This window comes from Coenobita brevimanus, chromosome 93 (genome assembly GCF_032717465.1).
Source record: "Coenobita brevimanus isolate Jiangsu-jjx chromosome 93, ASM3271746v2, whole genome shotgun sequence".
In the NCBI taxonomy this organism is placed as follows: Eukaryota; Metazoa; Arthropoda; class Malacostraca; order Decapoda; family Coenobitidae; genus Coenobita; species Coenobita brevimanus.
Window position 1 is genome coordinate 28,314,487 of NC_137046.1, and position 26,512 is coordinate 28,340,998.

Here is a 26,512-nt window from a genome sequence, read left to right on the forward strand (position 1 = left end):
ACCTGGGATGAGGATAGTGTGACCTGTGGAATGAGGGACTGAATAAGGATGCTGCCATAGATCAAGCAGCATGTAGAGCTGCCATTAGATGACCAAGGCCGATGCATGCAAGTAGGTTGAAGCCTTTGTAAATGATATGATACAATACTAATAATGTGTATAGATGACTGTAGATTATAGATATGTTTAATGGTGACAAAGTTTACTACTTTAGTTTTTCCCGTTACTGTACAGTTATCCAGTATACATCGTTCCTTGAATTCAAGCAGGCTTAGGAACGAGTTGCCATCACACCAGTGGTACAGTGAACCTTCTGTATGTCTGCATATCATATGATAATTCTCATATGTATAAGCAAGCCTGAGGACAGTAAATCACCCATGGGGATGAGGGTGGGTTCATGGAATGTGGGAAGTTTGAGGGGAAGAGCAGGGGAAGTCGTTGAGGCATTCAGTAGGAGGTGGGTGGATGTGGCGTGTTTGCAGGAAGTCCGGTACAGGGGTGGATCAGCCAGAAAGATTGTTGGGAAGGACTGTTGCTATAAGTTATTTTGGCAGGGGGGGACAGACGGATGTGGAGGTGTTGGTGTGATGGTTGCGGAGAAATGGGTGGAATATGTTATGAATGTTTTGAGAGTAAGCGATAGGATATTGGTAGTGAAAATTCTGTTGGGAAGAAAGGTAGCTGCGATTATATCGGCACATGCTCCACAGGCAGGATTGGATGAATCAGAGAAAGATAGATTTTGGGATGATTTAATACGTGTAGTGGGTGGTATGCGGGATGATGAGATAGTGATTTTGGGAGGGGACTTAAATGGTCATGTAAGTGAAGTAGCACAAGGTTATGAAGGAGTGCATGGGGGATGTGCGTATGGTCTAAGGAATGCAGAAGGGGAAAGGATACTCGAGTTTGGGGAGGCAACGGATATGATTGTGTGCAACACATATTTTAGGAAAAAGAGACAGTAGGTTAATTACGTATGAGTCTGGGGGAAATAGCAGTCAGATAGATTATTTTCTGGTTAGGAGGGCCGATAGGAGGTTAGTGAGGGATGTTAAAGTTATAGGAAGTGAGGAGTGTGTGCAGCAGCACAAACTATTGATTTGTGATATGGTGCTTAAAGAACAAGTGATGAAAAAGAGGACTTATGTACCTAGGAGGAAAATATGGAAGCTGAAAAACCAAGTAGTAAGGGATGCCTTCTATAGCGAGTTGAGGAGAGTGGTGGCTGAACAGGGAGCTGTAGACAGAGGCGTTAATGAACAGTACAGAGCCCTCAAGAACAATTTCTTGAGAGTTACTGATGTAACATGCGGCTGGACAAGAGGACCACCAAGACATAAAGTAACTTGGTGGTGGGATGAGGGTGTAGAAGCTGCAATTAAGGAGAAAAGAAGGCTTTTCCGGGAATGGAAGAAGGGTGGTAGCAAAGAGGAATATTTGGCTGCCAAGCGTAGGGCTAGAAGAGAGGTATACAGGGCAAAGTCTGAGTCACAGAGACAATTACTTGATAACCTAAATCATGGGGAAAGGAAAAATATATTTAGGGTGGCAGGTCAGGTGAAGAGGGATAATCGGGATATCATAGGTGAGCAGTGTGTGAAGAATGATGAAGGAAGGGTAGTGGTGAACAGTGAGGATATTAAAGATGCATGGAGAGAGCATTATAACCGGTTGTTGAATGAGGAGTTTGACTGGGACAGGGAAGGTTTGGAGCCAGCAGATCCAGTGTCAGGCCCTTGGCCTTTGATTGATACTGCTATTGTGAGTGAGGCAATAGGCAGGATGAGGGTGGGGAAGGCAGCAGGTGTGTCTGGGTTGACTGCCGAAATGTTGAATGCCCCAGGCGATATAGGGGTGAGTTTAGTCACTGACCTGATAAATAGGATTATTTATGAGTGTGTTGTCCCAGATGATTGGCTGAAGAGTGTAATTGTAAATGTGTATAAAGGGAAGGGTGATGCCCTGGAAAGAGGAAATTATAGAGGTATAAAGCTTTTAGATCAGATAATGAAGGTAATGGAGAGAGTTTTAGAAGGTATGATCAGAGAAAGAGTGAATATTGATGAGATGCAGTTCGGGTTCATGCCAGGTAGGTGGACCACTGATGCCATATTCATTGTTCGACAGCTTCAGGAAAAATATATTGGTAGGAGAAGGGATCTTTATTTTGTTTTTGTTGATTTGGAATAGGCCTTTGACAGAGTCCCTAGAGAGGTGGTGAAGTGGGCAATGAGAAAGCTTGGCTTGGAGGAGTGGCTGGTTAGGGTGGTTATGGCCATGTATGTGGGTGCTCACACCCAGGTGAGAGTGAATGGAGATTTGAGTGATGAGTTTTCCGTGAATGTTGGTGTGCATCAGGGGTCAGTCTTGAGTCCCATGTTGTTTATCATGGTACTTGAAGCCCTTTCACGTGACTTTAGAAACGGACTCCCGTGGGAGTTGTTGTATGCTGATGATTTGGTGTTGATTGCAGAGAATGAAAGGGAGGCGGAGGATAGGTTTAGGAAGTGTAGAGATGGTATGAGGCAAAAGGGTTTAAGGGTAAATGCAGATAAAACAAAAGTGATGATATCTAGGGTTGGTGGCGGTACTGTCAAAGACGAGGGAGAGTGGCCATGTGCAGTTTGCCACAAGGGCATGGGAAGTAATTCCATCTTGTGCAGTGTGTGCGATAAATGGGTGCATAAGGGATGTAGTGGTATCAGAGGTAGACTGCGAGATAATGCTGATTTTATGTGTACGGCGTGCCGGGGTGAGCAGGTGGAGATTGTCAGACGTGAAAGGATTGAACTTGCTGGTGAATCTCTTGAGTGTGTGGAAGAGTTTTGTTATTTGGGAGACATGTTGTGTGCTGGAGGTGAGGCTGGAGCTAGCTCTGTGGCTAGGGTGAGAAGTGGTTGGAATAAGTTCAGGGAGCTCTTGCCTGTCCTGACATTGAGAGGGCTCTCCCTACGTGCTAAGGGGTCTTTGTATGCAGCATGTGTTAGGAGTGTAATGCTGTATGGCAGTGAGACCTGGGCAGTGTAAGGAGGAAGATATTCGCCGGCTCAGACGTACAGAAATGACAATGATTAGTGGATGTGCAGTGCGTCCCTGCGTCCAAGGCCTGGAGGGGCTGGGTTTACAATGGAAGAGTTGAGAGGTAGGATGGGACTGGAGTGTATTGGTGTTGTGATGAGGAGAGGTAGATTGAGGTGGTTTGGACATGTGGAGAGGATGGGGGATGATAATTGGGTGAGGAGGGTGAGAAGTGTTAATTTTGGGGGTGGGGTTATGAGGGGTAGACCGAGAAAGACATGGGACGAGGTCATTAAGTGTGACCTTAGGGTTAAGGGACTGAACAGGGAGGCTGCAATGGATCGTGCAGCGTGGAGAGCCGCCATTAGGTGACCAAGGCCGACACATGCAAGCATGTTGGAGCCTTTAAAAACGAAAACGAAAACGTATGTTAATTAACACCCCAGAGAGACACATTGTGTGCACAGAAAAAGTAGGCCAAGTGTATGGTTCTGTAGTAGGAGTAGTTACTACCTGGGAGACAGCATTTTAGACCACCTGAGTGGTGACTTATTGTCCTTGTTTAGTCTCATAGTCTCTTGCATCCCTCCCTCCTTTGTTCACACATGCACACCATCTTACTTGAGCAGTTTTGACTCACTGTGTGATTTGACAACCATGTTATCCTTGAGCTGTCTTGTGTGGGTAAGTGTTCCTGGATTGGCTTGTATAGTACTTCAGCACTGGGGCCTAGTAGAAAGCATGAAAGCCTGACAGCCATGATGAAGGTGTGAATAGCCATGGATGGTTTTGCAGTGTCACATGTGCCTTTAATGTTAACAGGTATACTGTAGGAAGTGAGAAGTAACTGTGAAAATATTAACAAGCCTTACGTCTTGCAGTGAGTGATTTTAGTGAGATTACGAAATTGATGCTTAACTCATTGTTGATTAAGACAAAAGAGGTTCATATAAGTTTGTCCCCAGTTTGAAATGAATCTGCTAGTGGATACCAGCATGCTAGGCTACCATAGACTATGCAGGTTGAAAGTCTTGCTTCCTTTGGTGCATCCGAGGCTTGTTTCCAGAGGTTTGTGCACAGGAATAAGTTACACCATGCACGGTAGCATGGCAAGGCAGCTAGTGCTGATGTTTTAGCCGCAGCCTCCATTCCTCTCCAGCTTCACAAGGCTGTAGAGGAAAGAACCTATAAGATCTGCCGGATCTTATATGTGGATGAAACAGACTTGTTCAGGAAATGGCTCCCTTTCATTACATTTCTGATTTGAAAGGAAAAGAGTGTTCCAAGGCTTGAGGGAAGCAAGGAATGCCTAACTCTACTTTTAACTGTGAATGCTGCAGGTGACTGGAAAGTTTATCTCCTTGTGATCCACTGTTTTACCTCTCCCATTCCCTGTTGTGTCAACAGTGATAAGCACAACATCCACTGGGGGCACAACTCGAATTGCTGGGTTACTGCTTTCATGGTGACGAACTGCTTTGACCAAGAGCTTATTCCCACTGCAAAGGGGTCCTGCAGACTATGCAAATTACCATTCTGGATCATTCTGCTCATGGATAACTGTCCAATCCATCCTCCTTACCTTGATGGCCACCACCCTGCATTGGAAGCAGTTTTGTCATCCTCCTTACCTTGATGGCCACCACCCTGCATTGGAAGCAGTTTTGTCATCCTCCTTACCTTGATGGCCACCACCCTGCATTGGAAGCAGTTTTGTCATCCTCCTTACCTTGATGGCTACCACCCTGCATTGGAAGCAGTTTTGTCATCCTCCTTACCTTGATGGCTACCACCCTGCATTGGAAGCAGTTTTGTCATCCTCCTTACCTTGATGGCCTCCACCCTGCATTGGAAGCAGTTTTGTCATCCTCCTTACCTTGATGGCCTCCACCCTGCATTGGGAGCAGTTTTGTCATCCTCCTTACCTTGGTGGCCACCACCGTGCACTGGAAGCAGTTTTGTCATCCTCCTTACCTTGATGGCCACCACCCTGCATTGAAAGCAGTTTTTCCACCCGTAGACATGATTTCAGTCCTTAAATCAAGAAGTTTTTTTTTTTTTTCACCTTGCAAAGGTCGGTACCTCATGCTGACATCTGAGCAAATGCAGGAAGTAACAGACAGGAGGGAGTGCTGAAGGGATTGGATGAGGAGGAGGACTGGAGAGGCATTGAGGTGAAGTTTTTGAGTGCACAAGGGGAGCAGAACAGAACAGCTGCAGCAACCATTACTGAGTGTTTGGGGGAAAAAAAAAAAAATACAGCAGCCATCACAGTTTATTTGATAAATATAACCAGGAATGCTTTCAGTCACTGCATGGAACAGAAGTACATCTGAAGTTATTAAGCATGGCTGGCAGAAGGCAGTTTTGTACATCTACCCCACATCAACCCCCTATCCCGTACTTAGCACATTGTCTACTGTGGTTGAAGTTATCCAGTGCATCCTAGATGAAGTCTTGCTGAAATTTTCAGGGAGAAGAGGCTTGAGATCCTAGAGGACACAACCTAGATGTTAGTGGAAGACCTGATTGCCTAGGTGGAGGAGGAGGAAGGAGCATAAGAGGTCCAGGGAGTTTACAGCCACAGCATGCATTGACATCATAAGGACCATTATACCAGACAAAACCTAACATCCTCTGCCTTGCTGATCAAATAAGGGATTGCCTACTTAGTGTGAATGACTTGCCTTGCTTTGAAGACGTACATGCCCAGTGAGACTAAATGTAACTGCCGGCCCCAGTAATCTTCAGTGGTCAGTCAGCAGACCTCCTCACTGTCTCATCACCTCTTATTTTTCACTGCTAAATCAGTCAGCTCCCTCCTCCTCATCAACCTGACCTCACCAGACAAACCAGCCTCATTAGTCACCACCATTGTAGCGGCACATCCCTCAGATGTCCCTGCCAGTGACCTTGAGGGGTTTGAGTCCATTGTCAGTAGGGGCAACTGTTCTTTCTAACCATTCAGCGACTTCTGATCGCTGTAATTGATCTAGTTTTAGCATCATCACCTATGCTTTAGGAAGGGAAGAGGTTGTGTAGATCAGATATTCATTCTTAGATCTTTAGTGGAAAAGTTTCTAGAGAAGGGAAAGAAGTTGTATGCGGCTTTCATGGATTTGGAGAAAGCATATGACAGGGTGGATAGACAAGGATTGTGGAAAGTGTTAAGAATATATGGAGTAGATGGGAAGTTTTTGAATGCTGTGAAGAGTATGTACGATGGTGTGAAGGCTGCAGTGCGTGTGGATGGTGAACTAAGTGAATTTTTCTCTTTGAAAGTTGGTTTGAAACAGGGATGTGTCATGTCTCCATGGTTGTTCAATCTGTACATGGATGGGGTAATAAAAGAGGTACAAGGTAGGGTAGTGGATGTTGGAGTGGCCCTGGTGAGAGAGGATAGTGTTTTGAAACTCCCTGTACTGTTGTTTGCAGATGATACTGTGTTGTTGAGTGAAGACGAAGGGGAGCTGCAAGGCTTGGTGGATGAGTTTGAGAGAGTGTGTAAGAAACGGAACCTAAAGGTGAATGTAGGGAAGAGTAAAGTGATGGTCTTTGAGAGAGGTGAAGTTAGTGAATGTACAGCGAGGTTAGATGATGAGGAATTGGAAAATGTGAGTACGTTTAAGTATTTGGGTAGTGTGATGAGTAAGGATGGAGGTTTGGAGGGTGAAGTGCTTGAAAGGGTACAGCAGGGAAGAAAGGTTGCTGGTTCCTTGAAAGCAGTGATAAGAAACAGGGAAGTGAGCATGGAAGTGAAAAAGTTACTACATGACAGTATTGTGATACCAACTCTAACGTATGGAAGTGAAGCTTGGACATTGTTGGAAGGACACAAGTCAAGAGTGAGAGCAGTGGAAATGAGTTATTTAAGAGGAGCCTGTGGAGTCACGTGGAGAGACAGGCTGACGAATGAGGATATAAAGGAGCGTTGTGGTGTGGATGTGGATGTGATAGGAAGCGTTATGAGGAACACGCTGAGGTGGTTTGGCCATGTGGAGAGGATGGAGGGTGAAAAACTGACGAAGAGAGTGTATGTGAGTGAGGTGGAGGGGGGAAGAGGGAGGGGGAGGCTGAGGATGAGATGGAGGGATGGGGTGGAGAGGTATATGAGAGAGGGGGGTGTGAGTTGGGAGCAGGGCAGTGAAATGGCGGGGGACAGGGCGACTTGGAGGCGATTTGTTTGTGGCTACCCCAAACGGGATTGAGACGTCTAGCAATAGATAGATAGATAGACCAATGCTCATTATATCATCCAAAGCAGTAGCACTAATGAACACACTCAAGAGCCTATTTCATATATCAGTCTCATCCAGTCATGTATAGATCAAATATTTTAGTCTCCATTGTATATAACATAATTGGGTATAAATTGCAATTTACCTTCTATACTGATATATCTCATATGAATCCACCATCCACAGACACCACCTAAGATGAAGTAACCATGAACCCCTTCATACAGCACCATTCAGCCTCCTTCCAACCTATTCACCATATCCTTTGTCTCCCTTTTGAGGCTGGAGGTTGCATACCCTTCCTCAGCTTCCCTAAATTCTCCACAACACCTTCCCTGCTATCAATAATTAACACCAAGTCATGATATTTCAGGTCCTTTGATAGATGGAAAGGGACTCAAGACAGACCTTTGGTGTTCACCCACTTTACTGGAAACTCTTTGCGCTCATGCACACAATAAGCAGAAAGGGACACAAGACAGATGCCTAGTGCACATGCATCTTCAGTGTAGACTCTTCACTTTCCACCCCATCCAGTCTCATGTGTTCTTGAAATGTCATAATTTTCATTACTACATATAAACAAGTCACTCTTCCAGCTGTAACGTTCTCATTGCCAACTGTGCCACCTTTCTAGCAGCCGTATGAAATGTCTTCTCCCATCCCATGAAAACTAGGCAGAGCTCTCTTTTCTCCGGGGAAATATCTCTTATACTTTTTTCTTCCTAATCATGACTTTTGATACCCTCTCAGCAACTTCATTGTCTGGCCTGACAATATAATTACTATACCTAAGCGCATCTCCCTTCACCCTCAGAATATTCACAATCACACTTTTCAACCAGTCATCCTGCACCAAGTCATGCCTCACAGCTTCATTGATTAATAAATTACCATATTATCTATCTATCTATCTATTGCCAGATGCCTCAATCCCGTTTGGGGTGACCACAAACAAATCGCCTCCAAGTCGCCCTGTCCCCCGCCATTTCACTGCCCTGCTCCCAACTCACACCCCCCTCTCTCACATACCTCTCCACCCCATCCCTCCATCTCATCCTCGGCCTCCCCCTCCCTCTTCCCCCCTCCACCTTACTCACATACACTCTCTTCGTCAGTCTTTCACCCTCCATCCTCTCCACATGGCCAAACCACCTCAGTGTGTTCCTCATAACGCTTCCTATCACATCCACATCCACACCACAACGCTCCTTTATATCCTCATTTGTCAGCCTGTCTCTCCACGTGACTCCACAGGCTCCTCTTAAATAACTCATTTCCACTGCTCTCACTCTTGACTTGTGTCCTTCCAACAATGTCCAAGCTTCACTTCCGTATGTTAGAGTTGGTATCACAATACTGTCATGTAGTAACTTTTTCACTTCCATGCTCACTTCCCTGTTTCTTATCACTGCTTTCAAGGAACCAGCAACCTTTCTTCCCTGCTGTACCCTTTCAAGCACTTCACCCTCCAAACCTCCATCCTTACTCATCACACTACCCAAATACTTAAACGTACTCACATTTTCCAATTCCTCACCATCCAACCTCGCTGTACATTCACTAACTTCACCTCTCTCAAAGACCATCACTTTACTCTTCCCTACATTCACCTTTAGGTTCCATTTCTTACACACTCTCTCAAACTCATCCACCAAGCCTTGCAGCTCCCCTTCGTCTTCACTCAACAACACAGTATCATCAGTCTGCAAACAACAGTACAGGGAATTTCCAGACACTATCCTCTCTCACCAGGGCCACTCCAACATCCACTACCCTACCTTGTACCTCTTTTATTACCCCATCCATGCACAGATTGAACAACCATGGAGACATGACACATCCCTGTTTCAAACCAACTTTCAAAGAGAAAAATTCACTTAGTTCACCATCCACACGCACTGCAGCCTTCGCACCATCGTACATACTCTTCACAGCATTCAACAACCATATTAACACTTTCATATTACAAACCTCTGATCATTTTAGTGACTAACCCTAAGTTATCAGATGACTTACCAGTTGCTATTTTGTGTATCGTTTACTTCACACTGTCACACTCAGTCGGAGGAGGCTGCCCCTACACTGTTGTTGCAGAGTCCAAGCTGCCCTGCACCAGTCAAACTTGTCATACAGAGTCTTGTAATGTCTCCAAGTACCTGTGATTTCTGCAGTTTGAATAACCCTATTGCTGAAATACTTTTTCACACATTGTTCATGAACTGTATCTCTGTTACAGATATCCTTCGTTTAACATTAATTCACTTTATGATATTTCGCTTAATGTTACTAATTTATTGGTATCCTTTTTATTGGTCATTCTTAATCCATTATTTCTTATTAATGATAGCCTAAAGTGAATAGAATTTATAGGTATGATGCACATTTCACGTTCCTGCATTCGCTGCCCACCGCTCTCTCTTGTCGCTGATTAGCCAACTCACATGACCACCACAGCAGTCGATTTTTTTTTTTTTTTTTTAATGCGAGGAAGAAGGAACCAAAGGCCATGAGCCCGCAGTAACAGTTCCCTCCATGAGAAAAACAAAATACAATAGAGAGCCAAATTCAAGGGCCGATCATTTTGAGATGCCTGGACACACTGAGTTTGAAAGACTGGAGATCATAGGCAGCAGGAAATACAGAGAAAGGGAGACAGTTCCAGAGTTGACCTGTTGCATAAATGAAAGACTGGGAGTAACGGTTAACTCTTGCATTAGAGAGTTGGGCAGAAAAGGGATGAGAGTTTGCTGCCAGATCGGTGCTACGCACCCGTCGTAGAGGTGGAGGAATGCAAGCAGACAGTTCAGAGGAGCAGTGACCATTAAAGTAGCGATAGAAAAGAGATAAAGATGCAACAGTGCGACGAAGAGACCGAGGTTGAAGGGAGTCAGTAAGAGGAGGAGAGTTAATGAGACGAAAAGCCTTTGACTCCACCCTATTGAGAAGAGCTGTATGTGGGGAGCCTCCCCACACATGAGAGTTGTACTCCACACAGGGGCGAATAACACCCCTGTATAGAGTCAACAATTGTGCAGGGGTAAAGAAAGAGCGGAGTCGGCTTAGCACACCCAATCTCTTGGAAGCAGATTTTACAAGAGATGTAATATGATCTTTCCAAGATAAGTCCCGAGTAAATGAAACCCCAAGCTTGTTCAAGGATGATGCAGGATTAAGCTGAATATTATTAAACATTAGTGGGTATACCTGTGGAAGATTTTGTTGGGTTGATAGGTGTAAGAACTGAGTCTTAGATGCATTAAAAACAACCATATTATTTTTACCCCAGTCAGAGATACGAGCCAAGTCAGACATTAGGTGTGCCATACCCTCATCCCTTGTTTGTTGAAGTAACTGTTGAGATGGGCGTTGCGGGAAACGAATGGAAAGGTGAAGGGTGGAGTCATCAGCGTTATGAGTGGATAGGGTTAGATGTACAGCTTAGAAGATCATTGATGAATAACAGGAAGAGAGTTGGTGATAGGACAGAGCCCTGAGGAACACCACTGTTGATAGATCTAGGAGAAGAACGATGGCCGTCTACAACAGCAGCTATAGAACGACCAGAAAGGAAGCTAGCGATGAAGGCACAGCTAGAAGGATAGAAACCGTAGGAGGGCAGTTTGGAAATTAAAGATTTATGCCAGACTCAATCGAAAGCCTTTGAGATGTCAAGTGCAATAGCAAAGCTTTCGCCAAAGTCCCGAAAGGAGGATGACCAGGAGTCTGAAAGATTGGTGAGAAGATCGCCAGTGGAGCGTCTCTGATGGAACCCATACTGACGATCGGAAAGAAGGTTGTGATAGGAAAGATGCCTTAAAATTTTTCTATTGAGAATTGACTCGAAAACTTTTGAAATACAGGACGTTAAAGCAATTGGACGATAGTTGGAGGGTTGGGAGTGGTCACCCTTCTTTGGGACTGGCTGAATGAGAGCAAACTTCCAGCAAGAAGGAAAGGTACAAGTTGACAGACAAAGGCGAAAGAGTTTGCCTAGGCAGGGTGTAAGCACAGAAGCACAGTTCTTGAGAACAACAGGAGGGACTCCATCAGGCCCATATGCCTTGTTAGTACTGAGGCCAGTGATGGCAGAAAATACATCAGCTGAAGAAATTTTAATGTCAGCCATGAGGAAGTCAGAGGGGGGAAGTGATGGAGGAACAGCACCGGAATCGTCTAAGGTGGAATTGGAGGAGAAAGTCTGTGCGAAGAGATCTGCTTTATCAGTAGAAGAAATAGCTACAGAACCATCAGAGTAGAAAAGAGGAGGGAAGGATGATGAGGTAAAGTTGTTAGAAAGATTTTTGGCAAGGTGCCAGAAGGAGCGGGAAGAATTCGAGTTGGAGAGTTGAGAGCATTTAGTATGGATGAAATTATTTTTAGTAGAGCGAAGAACAGACTTAGCACGATTCCGGTCAGAAACGTAAAGATGATGTGATTCAGGGGTGGGTTGGCTCTGGTACCTTTTATAGGCCCTCTCCTTGTTGCGGACAGCATTAGAACAAGCGTGATTAAACCAAGGCTTTCTTGCGTTAGTCAAAGGATATGAGAAAGGAATGTATGCTTCCATGCCCAAGAGAATAACCTCCGTAATGCGCAAGACACACTCAGATGGCTCACGGCCATGGAAGCAATAATCATTCCATGGAAAATCAAAGAAGTACTGCCTGAGGGCCTCCCAGTCCGTGGCTCCAAAATGCCACAGACGACGTTTCCCTGGAGGGCCCACAGCCCGTACCGGAGTGATAGGACAGGTTAAGGTAATAAGGTTGTGATCGGAGGAGCCCAACGGAGAGAAAAGATGAACAGAGTAAGCAGAAGGATTAGTTGTGAGGAAGAGGTCAAGTATGTTGGAGCTCTCTCCAAGGCGGTCAGGGATACGGGTAGGGTGCTGTACAAGCTGCTCTAGGTCATTAAGGTTAGAAAAGATGTAGGCTTGTTCACCAGGTGTATCAGTGAAAGGAGAGGAGAGCCAAAGGTGGTGGTGAACATTGAAATCCCCTAGAATGGAGATTTCAGAGAAAGGAGAAATGGATAGAATGTGTTCCATCGTAGAAGTAAGATAGTCGAAGAATTTTTGTTAGTCAGTAGAATTAGGGGATAAGTAAACAGCACAGATATATTTAGTCAGAGAATGACAGGAAAGCCGAAGCCAGAGTGTAGAGAATTCAGAAGAATCAAGTTCAGGAACACGAGAGCAAGATAAGTCGTTGCGTATATATACACAACACCCACCTTTGGCTTTGAAATGAGTATAGAGAAAGTAGGAGGATACAGAAAAGGGTTTACTGTCAGTTGCCTCAGACAGCTGAGTCTCAGTTAGAAAAAGAAGGTGAGGTTTAGAGGAGAGGTGGTGCTCAACAGAGCGAAAGTTAGAGGAAAGGCCGCGAATGTTGCAGAAATGAAGAAGAGAGTCAGACAGTGGTTCCAGGCACCTCGAGTCGTCACCAGGAGAGAGGTAGATGGTGGGGGCATTTATGGTCCCCCCCCCTGGGGACTCCGAGGCTTGGTGATGAGACACCATTTTAGTTGAATTTTGAATAAGAAGTGTAGTGTGTACTGTGCATGTAGTTTGGTATAGATAGTTATGCCATAATTATGCTAAGTATGACTTGTTCATGATCCTATTGAATGTTAATTGATGTTGGCTGAGCTGTGTAGTGAGAATATTTGAGAGATGTATACAGTATATGCATATAATAATGTCACTGATGTGCAAACCCACAAGTGTCACTTTTGGGCTATAATTATAGTCTCATAAACTTAAGTTGCATGTAAGGTTTGCAGTACTGTATGTATGTTTGCCTTTACTCTTACAGCTACCATACACTTCACAAGCAATTTAAAGTAAATGTTAAGAGGGCAGTGACAAAATTAGTGGATTCTTAATAAATGCAGTACAAATACTAGGGAGACTTGTTTATTGCAAAAATTTTAGCGTAGAACTTTCATGCATGGAATGTAAGGGGTTCAAATAATGAGGTGAAAGAGAGATTCTCCAGATGCTTGACGATGCAAAAGTGGATGTATGTGGATTAACTGAAACTAAATGGGGAAGTGAGACTGTGAGAGACAGGGAGTATGGATGGGGTAAATGTGCAGGAGTAGGTGAGAATGAGAGGGCAAAAGAAGGAGTATGTATTGTTGTAACAGATGGAAGGAAAATATAAGAGAGTATGGATCAGTTGGCTCAAGGATTGTTTGTGTAAAATTGAAAGTTGGACTACAAATGTAGGTGATTGTGTGCATGTATGCACCAACGCAAGATCGTGCTAGCAGAGTGAAAGAAGAGCTCTGGACAGATGTGGAAGTGTGCAGGGAAAAGTTTGAAAGGAATGAGTGTGTTTTTTTATTGGAGAAATGAATGGAAAAGTAGGGAATGTGAAGATGAATGGATTAGTTGGTGAGTGGGGTGTGCCTGCAGAGATGGATGAGAATGGCAGCGCTTTAGTGGACATTTGTTCCAGGAGGGGGTTGGTGATAGCTAATACCCTCTTCAGGCACAAAATGATCCATAGGTATACATGGCGAGTGATGGGAAGGGTGGGTGGTGAACTGAATGAATGGAAGGCAATGATTGGTTGTGTGGGTGTGGATGAAAGGATGAGAAGGTGTGTAATGGATGCAAGAGTATATAGAGGTTGGGGAAGTGGACTTTCAGACCACCACTGAGTGGTGGTCAGAATCAAAGTCCAAATGAAATGGAGAAATAGAAGAAGGGAAGGACAGGAGGAAGTAGTTCTTACAAAAAGGGTGGAAAAGTTACAAGAGGATGGAAAAAGGCAAAATATAAAAGGGAAGTGGAGGAGCGATTGGGTAAATATGGGTTGGAGCAGATGGGGATATGGAACGTGTATGCAAGATATTGAGAGAAGAAATCTGTGCAGCATGTGAGGTAGTGTGTGAGGTGAAGAGAAGATGAAAAGGGGTGCAGGGAACAGCGTGGTGCAATGAAGAGGTGAGACAGGCTGTGGCACAAAAGAAGAAAGCATATAGTGAGTGGATGAGAAACGGGTGTCAAAGAAGTTGAGAGACGGAAGAAAGAGTTATATGTAGAGGGGAAGAGAGAGGTGAAAAGATTATTAAGAGAGGGTAAGAAGAGAGTGGATGAGGAATTTGCAAGGAATTTGAGTGTGAAGTGGAGAGAATGTAAGAAAAAGTTCTGGAAAGAGGTCAAGAGAGTCAGACAGGGTGGCAATGAAGTTAGGTGGACAGTGAAAGATAAAAATGGTAGATTGCTAGTGGAGAAGGGAGAAGAAATGAACAGATGGAGAGAACACTTTAAGGAATTGTTGAACATAGAGAATGAAAGTAATGCAAGTATAAGTGGCTGGGGAATGACTGAGAGAAGGAGGGATGTGAGAAGAGAGGAAGAAATCAGTAGGATAGAAGTTGTGGAAGCAATGAAGAAAGTTAAAATTGGGAAAGCCCCAGGAATTTATGGAGTGTGGTGAAGTGCTGAAGCACAGGGAAGAGATAGTAATAGAATGGATGTGGAAGATGTGCAGATTGGCCTGGGAGGAAGGTAGAGTCCCAGAAGATTGGAGGTCAGGTATAATTATTCCCCTGTACAAAGGAAAAAGAGAAAAAGAAGTGTGTGGTAATCATAGGGGCATTTGTCTTCTTAGCATAATAGGAAAAGTATATGGTAGGATACTTATTGACAGAGTTAGGGCAATAACAGAGGAATTATTTAGAGAAGAAAAGGGAGGTTTGAGGAAAGGAAGAGGTTGTGTAGATCAGATATTCATTGATTGATCTTTGGTGGAAAAGTTTCTAGAGAAGGGAAAGAGGTTGTATGCAACCTTCATGGATTTGGAGAAAGCATTTGACAGGGTGGATAGACGTGGATTGTGGAAAGTATTAAGAAAATATGGAGTAGATGGGAAGTTGTTGAAGGCTTTGAAGAGTATGTATGAGGGTGCTAAGGCTGCAGTGCGTGTGGATAGTGAACTGAATGAATTTTTCTATTTGATGGTTGAATTGAAACAAGGAAGTGTCATGTCTCCATTGTTGTTCAGTCTGTATATGGATGAGGTTATAAAAGAGATACAAAGTAGGGCAGTGGATGTTGGAGCAGCCCTATTGAGAGAGGGCAGTGTTTGGAAACTCCTTGTATTGGTATTTGCAGGTGATACTGTGTTAAGTGAAGATGAAGGGGAGCTGCAAGGGTTGGTGGATGAGTTTGGGAGAGTGTGTGAGAAACGGAATCTAAAGGTAAATGTAGGGAAGAGTATAGTGATGGTCTTCGAGAGAAATAAAGCCGGTGAATGTACAGTGAGGTTGAATGAGTTGGAAATGGAAAATGTGAGTGTTTTTAAGTATGTGGGTAGTGTGGTGAGTAAGGATGGAAGTTTAGAGGGTGAAGTGCTTGAAAGGGTACAACATGGAAGAAAGGTTGCTGGTTCCTTGATAGCAGTGATAAGAAACGGGGAAGTGAGCATGGAAGTGAAACAGCTGCTACATGACAGTATTGTGATACGAACTCTAACATATGGAAGTGAAGCTTGGACCTTGTTGGAGGGACAGAAGTCTAGAGTGAGAGCAGTGGAAATGAGTTATTTGAGAGGAGCATGTGGAGTCAAATGGAGAGAGAGACTGACAAATGAGGAAGTGATGGATCATTGTGGTGTGGATGTGGATGTGATAGGTAGCATTAAGAGGAACACACTGAGGTGGTTTGGCCATGTGGAGAGGATGGAGAGTGAGAGACTGACAAGGAGAGTACAGTATATGTGAGTGAGGTGGAGGGGGGGAGAGGGAGGGGGAGGCCAAGGATGAGATGGAGGGATGGAGTGGAGAGGTGTATGAGAGAGGGGGGTGTGAACTGGGAGCAGGGCAATGAAATGCCAGGGGAGAGGGCAACATGGAGGTGATTTGTTTGTGGCCACCCCATACGGGATTAAGGGGTCTGGCAATAGGTAGGTAGATAGACTTTCATAAATATGGTCCCATCTGTGAGTGGTGATCAGGATGGGTTTGCAAGAGAGAGTGAGGGGCCACCTGGCAACATCTGCTCTCCAGCCTCAGGTACAATGTTGCGATGTCATGATGATTCACGTGCCATATCTTTCTACAGTGGCTTATAATGGCAGTACAGTGGGTTTGCACAGTACACGAGTGGGTGGGCGGTCCAAGACCTCGGGCACTGTGATTTCGCATACTATCTATTTATCTATCTATTGCCAGATGCCATAATCCCGTATAGGGTGGCCATTTGACTTTGAGTTAGTTGTTTTATGGGGAGAGGCACTAACCCTCCACCAACCCACTTGTTGACACATAGGGAGCATGTATGGTTTGGTTATATGGTTACCACCCAGTGTTGTAAATGCTTTCTTGGCTGAATACTTTGAATACATAATCTTATGGAAAAAATTACTTATGGGCAGGGCCCCCTCAATTCTTGATATTTTTTTAACCGTAGAGGAATAATAATGGGAAAAATTTTAAGACATATACTACAGATACAGCTAAAATAACAAAAATATGGTCAGTCACCCTAAAAACAGTAGACGACAGGCCTGATGAACTTAAATAGCAGGGGTTCCGAGGCACTGCAACATACTTAGAGTGTCCCCCACCGCACCGGCCGCCTCACTACCCCCTGCACCAACATTTTCCTCCTCATAACAAGACTCTTCTTGAACATCTTCGCGACGAGCCTCTAACTCAGTCACTTTGGCCAAAAAACCCTTGAAATTCAATGTTGGCACAACCGACATTGCATCCTCTTCCTCCTCTACAGGATGGATCAGACGATGTAGCTGGTTCCTCACTTTCGTCACGACTGACATCACGATGGGTACATCGTGTGGGGGAGGGGAGTCACGTAGTCTGGGAAAATAGCAGTTTTGGGCAACTCCTTGCCTTTGCCTTGCACATTCAGAGTTTTATGGTTATGATTTTGGTCACTTGTGTACTGTGCAATTCGCGCACTGTGATCACACATACTGTGCAAGCCCATTGTAGTGTGTGTTGTGTTTTAGGTGGTTGTGAACTGTATTTTGTAGGCATTATAATTAGGTTGTGACAAAATACACACAAAAGTGCCAGCCTCGCAAATTCAGGTAATGTATCTCCATTGAAACCATGTTATAACATTGTCACTTAACAATAGCTCATTTAATGCTAGGGATTTTCTGAAATCATTCTCATTGCTAAGCGACAGTTGTCTCTACTGTACTACTGAGAATTTGCCTTGCCATTTTTTAATGTCACTCATACTACCCATGCTGTTCAGGTTGTTCTTGCTTATCTTAGTTTGTCTGGGTGATCAGACCCATCAATCACAGGGAAGCAACTGCTTTTATGGGTCTGTCCCAAAGGTACAGTAAAGTGCAGTACATACACCATGTATGGAACCAATGCCCCCATGTGGTAGACAGCACCCTCCCTATGATCAGACCAGGTCCTTCTATGACAAAGTACTGTACAGGAAAGTATGAGAGGGTTTGGCCCCCAGGTTGATGCCACAGCTGCTTGACCCAGAGTGCACAGCGCAACCTCATGTAGGCCTATTGTCTGTGTCTGCTCTTCAGGTTTTTTACAAGATTGTCATGTGTCATATTTGGCCGTATACAGTATACATCCCTTCTGACTCTGTTTAATTGCCATTTCTGTCTGCGTGCTTCCTTCTTTTTGCTCTTCATTTAGCAGTGAGGTACAGCGCATAGCGAATCTCAGTACTGCCAGAACTCATGGACTGCAGAACGTGTCTCCAGCAAGCAGAAACTGTCATGTTCATTTTTTCTTATTACAGGTGTCTGAGGTCGTTTTGAATAACATACATGCATACATCATCTAATCCTGTGTTGCCCCATGAGGAGCATAGGAGCCCGAAGCTAGGCAAGTTGCTCCTGACATTTAAGATGAGAGTGACCAGCCTTACTCATCCCTGAGTGGCATTATGTGAGCAATAAACCACAACCATCCCTTGGATATAAACTGACATAGGCTCAATCTGGTTGGAATGACTCACTTACCTACTAACCCACCAGGCACTATAGTTTGGTTATATGGATACCACCCAGCACAGTAGATGGTTTCCCCGATGTACAGGAAACCATTTGGCATGTCACTCAGTGTAGAGTCACCAGTAGACAGAGGGAAGAGGAAAGAAAGAAGGAAAAAGGACCTAAGAAGAAGGAAGGAAAGAAAGAAAGAAGGAAGGGAAGAGAGGGCAGCCATTGAGAGCAGCACTACATTGAATGAATGGATGGTGGTCAGTTAATTATTTATTTAGATAGAATTTTTTTTTTTTTTTTTTTTTAGGTACATCCACTGGTCTTTCTTTACTACCCTCCATAACACCCTTCCCATTACTTTCAGTGGTAGTTTTCTTACCACCCATTTCTCTAATTTCCAGTCTCCCTGTCTTGATACAGTATAATCATTGCCTTCTTGCCTTTGCTGCAGGTTGGACACCAGCTGACAACTCTGGATTATTTACTGTGCCTCAACTATTTTGCTGGGCGTGTATTCAATTCACCTCGTCATCACCCCATAATACCATGGGTTGTAGACTTCTCCAGTCCTGAAGGCGGATGGCGGGACTTAACTAAGACCAAGTTCCGGCTAACAAAGGGAGACCAGCAACTAGATCAAACCTACCAGATGGCTACTAGTCAAGGGGGCCGAGGCAAAAATGCGGTGAGTTACTTCTTTACCCCAAAATGTACAGTTGTGTCTAAGTTTTATTGGAACCTTGTCTTATGTTAATGTTCAGGGGAGGACATTGATGCAGTACTGTATATTCGGTATGCAGTAAACTCCCTCTTATCTGTCTCAGCACTACCCGGCAGACGACATTATTTGGTGTAGCTAATGGCTGAATTAAAATGGTATCTGGCAGAAAGCATAAAACTTTGATGCTGCCTGGCATGGAGGACCCTTTCTTCTGACTAAAAGTACTTTATTATCCTGCATGAGACAGTTGTTGTCATCATACATCCAGCCACAATCATAAAAAAAAGAAATACACAAAAAGAATGTACAGTACTGTACATATACTATAACATGAAAGAGGTGGAGTGTTGAGGGAGGGAGGGAGGATTGACAGTTGATGGGCCTAGCAGCTCACAGGGTGTTTCGGTGGTGGGTAGGGAGGGGGAATGTAGTGGTTGGGAGTAGAAAAGTTTTGATTGGCTAAGGCAGGGGAGGGAGAATTCTAATGCAGAGTTTTCATTGGCTGGCAGCAAGAAGATGGATGCTCCCTTACTCTCCATTGTATTCCTCCGCCACTTTGGTGTCGATATTCAAATGAACCTACAGTGCACTCTATGTCTCATCCAAAACATTATTATTATTAAATGGCAACATTGCAGTGAGTTTGCCTCCAAAACCTGGCTGGTCATATAATGCTACTGTGGCTTTCTGACACATTGTACTGCTGCACCCCTCCCCCCTCTCCTTTCTGGTAAGTACAACTTACAGTGTTCTGAAGTGTACATTACTGCATTGTACAAGTGACTGTTGGATTCTGCTAAGGCACTGATGAAAGTGTATTGGAAAGAAAAGTCGGTTAAATTGTGTTACTAAACAAAAAGAGTTGATGAAAATGTGTTTATTTTACTAAGCAAAATAATCATGCCACAAAGGAAACGTTAACACAATACAGTCAAGTCGCCTATGGCGCTGACTTCTATGCCATGGTTTTCTATGACACAGCAAGGTGCCAGAACCAAAAAAACGAACCATGCGCATAAAATACCTATGGCGCAGGGGCGCGGCAAGGTTTGAAATATGCCTCTTGCCTCGGAACCCCCAACCCTACCCCTTCCACTTTAGCACTATCGTCATCAGAATTAGGTATGTTCAGTATTTCATGTCCATAAAGCCTTTTATTATTTATTGTTTAGTGTTTAATTTGTGTGTAATACTTGCATTGACTGATTGCTTGATTGTGTGCCTGTGTAAAGTGGGGGAAAATGGAGAAAAGTGGGGTGAAAAGGGGGACTTTGGGTGAACGTCCAGAACCAAATTCATGTTTCCCATAGGTTTAGTTATTTGTATGGCGCGGGCTTGGCCCAGAACCAGTTGGCCGCGCCTTAGGTGACTTGACTGTATTTAAAATCATTTAGACAACTGTTTCTTCCCAATTGAAGTTTGACCTTGCTACTACAAGACAAGCACTTTGTTGTGTTCCGTGTGGCAGAGTGCTAGAATTTCAATCAAAGAAGGTATAGTATGGTGTACACAGCACACTACAGTAGTGAAGCATCTATCTATCTGTCTATCTGTTTATTGCCAGATGCCTTAATCTCGTAAGGGGTGGCCAAAAACAAATCGCCGCCATTTCACTGCCCTGCTCCCAGCTCACACACCCCTCTCTCATACACCTCTCCATCCCTCCACCTCATCCTTGGCCTCCCCCTCCCTCTCCCTCCCACTGCCCCACTCACATACACTCTCCTCATCAGTCTCTCACTCTCCATCCTCTCCACGTGGCCAAACCACCTCAGTGTGTTTCTCGTAATGCTTCCTGTCACATCCACATTCACGTCACAATGCTCCATCACTTCCTCATTTGTCAGTCTGTCTCTCCGTGTGACTCCATATGCTCCTCTCAAATAACTCATTTCCACTGCTCTCTCTCTCTCAACTTCTGTCCCTCCAACAAGGTCCACGCTTCACTTTCATACGTTAGAGTTCGTATCACAATACTGTCATGTAGTAACTTTTTCACTCCCATGCTCACTTCCCTGTTTCTTATCACTGCTTTCAAGGAACCAGCAACCTTTCTACTTTATTGTACCTTTTTAAGCACTTCACCCTCTAAACATCCATCCTTACTCATCACACTACCCAAGTACTTAAAAGTACATACATTTTCCATTTCCTCCTCATCCAGCCTCACTGTGCAGTCACTGACTTCATTTCTCTTGAAGACCATAACTTTACTCTTCCCTACATTCACCTTTAGATTCTGTTTCTTACACAAGCTCTCAGACTCATCCACCAAGCCTTGCAACTCCCCTTCGTCTTCACTTAACAACACAGTTTCATCTGCAAACAACAGTACAGGGAATTTCCAAACACTGCCCTGTCTCATTAGGTCTGCTCCAACATCCACTGCCCTACTTTGTATCTAACCTCGTCCATATACAGTTGTAACAACCATGGAAACATGACACATCCTTGTTTCAATCCAACCATCAAATAGAAAAATTCACTCAGTTCACTATCCACACACACTGCAGCCTTAGCACCCTCATACATACTCTTCAAAGCCTTCAACAACTTCCCATCTACTCCATATTTTCTTAATACTTTCCACAATCCTTGTCTATCCACCCTGTCATATGCTTTCTCTAAATCCATGAAGGCTGCACAGAACTTCTTTCCCTTCTCTAGAAACCTTACCACTAATGATCTAAGAATGAATGTCTGCTCTACAGAACCTATTCCCTTCCTAAAACCTCCCTTTTCTTCTCCAACTGATTCCTTTGTTATTGCCGTAACTCTGTCAGTAAGTATCGTATCATATACTTTTCCTGTTACACCATGGAGACAAATGCCCCTATGATTACCACACACTTCTTTTTCCCCTTTTCCTTTTGTACAGGGGAATAATTATACCTGACTTCCTATCCTCCGGGACTTAACCTTCCTCCCAGGCCAATCTGTACATATTCCACATCCAGTCTACTGTTATCTCTCCCCCATGCTTCAGCATTTCACCACACACTTCATCAATTCTTGGGGCTTTCCCCATTTTGACTTTCTTCATTGCTTCCACAACTTTGATCCTACTGATTTCTTCCTCCCTTCTCACATCCCTCCTTCTTCCAGCCTCTTATACTCACATTACTTTCATTGTCTGTGTTCAACAGTTCCCTAAAGTTTTCTCTCCATCTTCTCACTTTTTCTCCCTTTTCTACTAGCTCTCTTTTGTATTTTTTTATTTTATTTTATTTTTTATTTTTGGAAGGAACATTTTGCTGGCTCCTGGCCTTTGGTTCCTTCTTTCTTGCAATAAAAAAAAAAAAAATCTACCATTTGGATCTTTCACTCCCGACTAACTTCTTTAACTCCCTGTCTTGCTCTTTTTACCTCTTTCCAGAACATTTGCTTACATTCCCTCCATTTTACACTCAGATTCCTTCCAAATTCCTCACCCACTCTCTTCTTACTCTCTCTTACTAATCTTTTCGCCTTTTTCTTCCTCTCTACATATATCTCTCTCTTCCATCTCTCAACTTCCTCCACACCCCTGTTCCTCATCCACCCTGTCTATCTATCTATTACCAGACGCCATAATCCCGTAAGGGGTGGCCATTTGACTTTGAGTTATTTGTTTTACTGGGAAGGGCACTAACCATCCACCAACCCACTTGTTGACACGTAAGGAGCATATATGGTTTGGTTATACATGCATTCCTCTTTTGTGCCACGGCCTGTCTCACCTCTTCATTCCACCATGCTGTTCCTTGTACCCCTTTTCATCTTCTCTCTACCCCACACACCACCTAGATGCTGAACAGATTTCTTCTGTGAATATCTTGCACACACCTTCCACATCCCCCATCTGCTCCAGATCATTTTAACCCAATCGCCTCTCCACTTCTCTCTTACATTCTGCCTTTTGTCCATCCTCTTATAACCTTTCCACCCACCTGATGTGAACTACTTCCTCCTTGCCTTCCCTTCTATTCTTCCACATCATTTCAAACTTGACTTTCATCACCACTCAGTGGTGGTCCGAAAGTCCACTCCCCCAACCTCTTTATGCTCTTGCATCTATTACACGCCTTCTCATCCTATCACACACACACACACACACACACACACACACACACACACACACACACACACACACACACACACACACACACACACACACACACACACAGTCATTGCCATCCGTTCATTCAGTTCACTAGCCACCCTTCTCATCATTCACCATGTATAGCTGTGGATCATTTTGTGCCTGGAGAGGGTATTGGCTATCACCAACCCCCTCCCAGCACGAATGTCCATTAGAGCACTGCCATTCTCATCCACTTTTGCAGGCGCACCCCACTCACCAACTACTCCACCCACCTTCACATTCCTTACTTTTCCATTCATATCTCCAATAAAAAACGCTCTCATTCCTTTCAACCTTTTCTATGCATGCTTCCACATTTATCCAGAACTCTTCTTTCACTCTGCTATCATGATCTAATGTTGGCATGTACACACACACACAGTTGCTCACATTTGTAGTCCAACTTTCCATCATACCCACTCAATTCTTGAGCCAACTGATCCAGACTCTCTTATATTCTCCTTCCATCTTTTGCATACAACAATACACACTCATTCTTTTGCCCTCTCATTCTCACCCACTCCTGCACAAATACCCCATCCATAGTCCCATTCTTTCACATTCTCACCTCTCCATTTAGTTTCAGTTATTCCACATACATCCACTTTTGCACTGTGAAGCACCTGGACAATCTCTCTCTCTTTCACCTCATCATTTTCACGCCTTACATTCCATATTGCAATCCGTACCATGTCCTTCATTCAATCCTTAGTCGTCACCTGTTGGTCAGTCCTGGTCCGAGGCTTCTTGTTCATATTTTCAGTTAATTGTTTTCTGGGGAGGGGCACTGACCCTCTGCATGTCAGACATGCAGGATGTTGTGCATGGCCAAAAATTCCTGAATCAGTTGAGAAGAATGAGCAGGGGCATTGTCATGATGCAACTTCCATCTTGCCATTTTATGGAGGTCTGGTCTCTTCTGCCAAACTGTCATGAAGACAACAGATGACGTCAAGGTAGTAATGCTTTTTGACAGTCTGACCTTCTGGCACATATTCGTGATGCACAAGACCACAGTAGTCGAAAAAAAAGTGTCAGCATGTGAGGGCTTCTTCTTCTTCTTACAATTATCCACCTATGAACATAGTGTGGACTCAGGCAAACAAAAGCCTGTTGGAGTAGAGGAGAATATACTGAGGGGAAGCTATTGTTAGCCCAACAGAGAAGGTTAGTTATGGGTTGGAGACACTGTTGTACAGCTTTAAGTCCTCCATCATTAACAGGCCAGAGCGCCGTAAGCACTGTATCGCATCACTGTCTATATCGTTAGCATGAAGCTCGAGGAACTGGTTGATGTCGACGGCGGTGGGTAGAGCAGCCGCCGGCTCAAGGTCAGTGGTGGGATCGACGGGAGCAGATGGTGAGACCACGGTGTTGGTCAAGGGTATGGGGCAGGCGTGAGCCCTTCTGTTTACTCTGCTGCTTCTTAGGTGGTGGTAGAGAAGTGCTGTGTGGTAGGCTTGTCATCCAGTTGGTCAGTAGCAAGGGGTGGTGGTGAAGGAGGATCCTCCTGATGGATCAAAGGGACATGTGAAACCCGTCCCCCCTCGGCTGCTGACAGCAGAGGGTGGAGGTCCACCTTCCGCTGTCAGATGTCCATTTCCGGTGGTCAGTCAGATGTCCATTTCTGGTGTCGGGTCATCAACAGTGGTGGCGGCAGTGGTGGTGGCTGTCACCCCGTTGAGAGGGCCATCCAGCTGCAGCCATTTCCGCGGTGTTGTGCGGGGCAGGACTGACCGCAGCAACCGGGCCCGGCGCTCCCGACGAGGTTCAAAACGTTCATCACAGACGAAGCTCTGAGGGATGGCAGGGAGTGACAGTTAATTCTCCTCAAAGATTTGTGGAAGGAGGACGAGCAGCACAGCCTTGTCACCGTCATAGAATGCCTTTGCTTTCGCATTGCACATTACAACGACTGTATCAGTCTCCCAAGCACACCAAGGATCTTGAGGCCAGTGCCTCTGGGCCGTGGAGCAACGCTGTGCATGGGCCGAGCCCTGCACAACCACGCCCCCCAGCCCAGTGACATCCCTGGTCTCAGGACCCTTCAGTGTCTGATGGAGATGAAATACAACTGTCTTGCCCTCGCCTGACGAGCACTGGAGGCAACATGAATTGGAAGCAATGGTCCCAAGGCGGTGCATGAATATATCAGCACCAGTGTCCCGGCGCTGGGTGAATCTGTACCCCACCTTCACGTTGTACCATTTCACCATCCCCATGATGGTCTGGGCTCATGGTGCTTGGACACTGCCATTGGATGCCCCGTCAAAGGGTCGTAGGTTAAGGCAGATATGGTGGCCATCACTGGGGAGGTGTTGTCACCACAGCTGCTGGACCAGAACTCATGCAAGGGCATTCCACCTTGCTGTGGACCTATCGTGCTTTGTTTGGCCGAGGCAACCCTGCAGGCTTCCACTGGGATGACTGTGCTTTGGTTTCTGGGTCATACCTTAACACCCAATTTTCATCTCCAGTGATAACAGTCTTCAGAAAGTCTGGGTCACAGTTTGCACACTCCATCATGTCTTGAGCAACATTCACGCGAGAGAGGAGATCATGACAAATGCGATGAAGCACCTACAGGAGATACCAAAATCAGCTTTGAAAAACGTTTCAGGCAGTGGAAAGAATGCTTGGCTACGTGTGTCAAGTCAGAAGGGGCCTACTTTGAAGGGGATTAGTGTTGTAGCTCAACAGGTTAGCTATTTTTTTTTTTTTAGTCTTAGGTCAGATACTTTCTGAACAGACCCAGTATTTATTTACAGGCAGTCCCCATTTTACAAATGGTCGACTAACGATGTTTCGACTTTACAGTAGTAGAAACCATACTTGAAATCTGAATTTTGCTATTTTCCCGGGCTAGCGATATGTGTTACGATAGTCTCATGTGATACTGGGCAGCGGCAGTGAGTCAAGTCCTATTCATCCCAGGCAGTCACTAGCGTAAACAGTTGATGCTCTGATGCTCTGCAGTGTTCTGTGTTGCCATCGTTTTTTTGGATACCCCCCAGAATCTCCGTTGTGTTTTGTGCATCCATCATGTCTGTGAAATGCCCATCTGTCTCTCATGCTATTGGTGAGAAGAAGAAGAGGAAGGCAATTACTCTTGAGATGAAACTCAAGATGATTGCCCACCATGAAGACGGCAAGCCTGTAGGGTTCTGGTCGTTTTGATTGTAGGTCATTTTGGCCATAACGTCCAAACTGGCAAATGGCTGAATCGCCTAAGGGCCTAAACAACGTAACATAACATACGGTAACATGATGTAACCTATTTGGACCTTATGGCTTAAATGACTTATGGCCAAAATGACCAGGACCGAGCCCATAATGACCATCACATGTGAACTTGGACTTTCGCTGTCGATGATCTCAGTACAGTATTCAATCATTACTCGAGATATGCGATACTTTTGTAAAATAGGCTTTGTGTTAA

At 44.6% G+C, this 26,512-nt stretch overlaps 1 protein-coding gene across 1 annotated transcript in view; it reads left to right on the forward strand.

The window, feature by feature from the left end:
• The window catches only part of Wdr81 (WD repeat domain 81), a 523,698-nt gene that overhangs the window by 122,528 nt on the left and 374,658 nt on the right, over positions 1–26,512 (forward strand). The window contains exon 13 of the mRNA XM_080282279.1: positions 18,681–18,914. Within this exon, the coding sequence (XP_080138405.1) occupies positions 18,681–18,914 (234 nt within the window). The remainder of the gene's footprint in view (positions 1–18,680; positions 18,915–26,512) is intronic.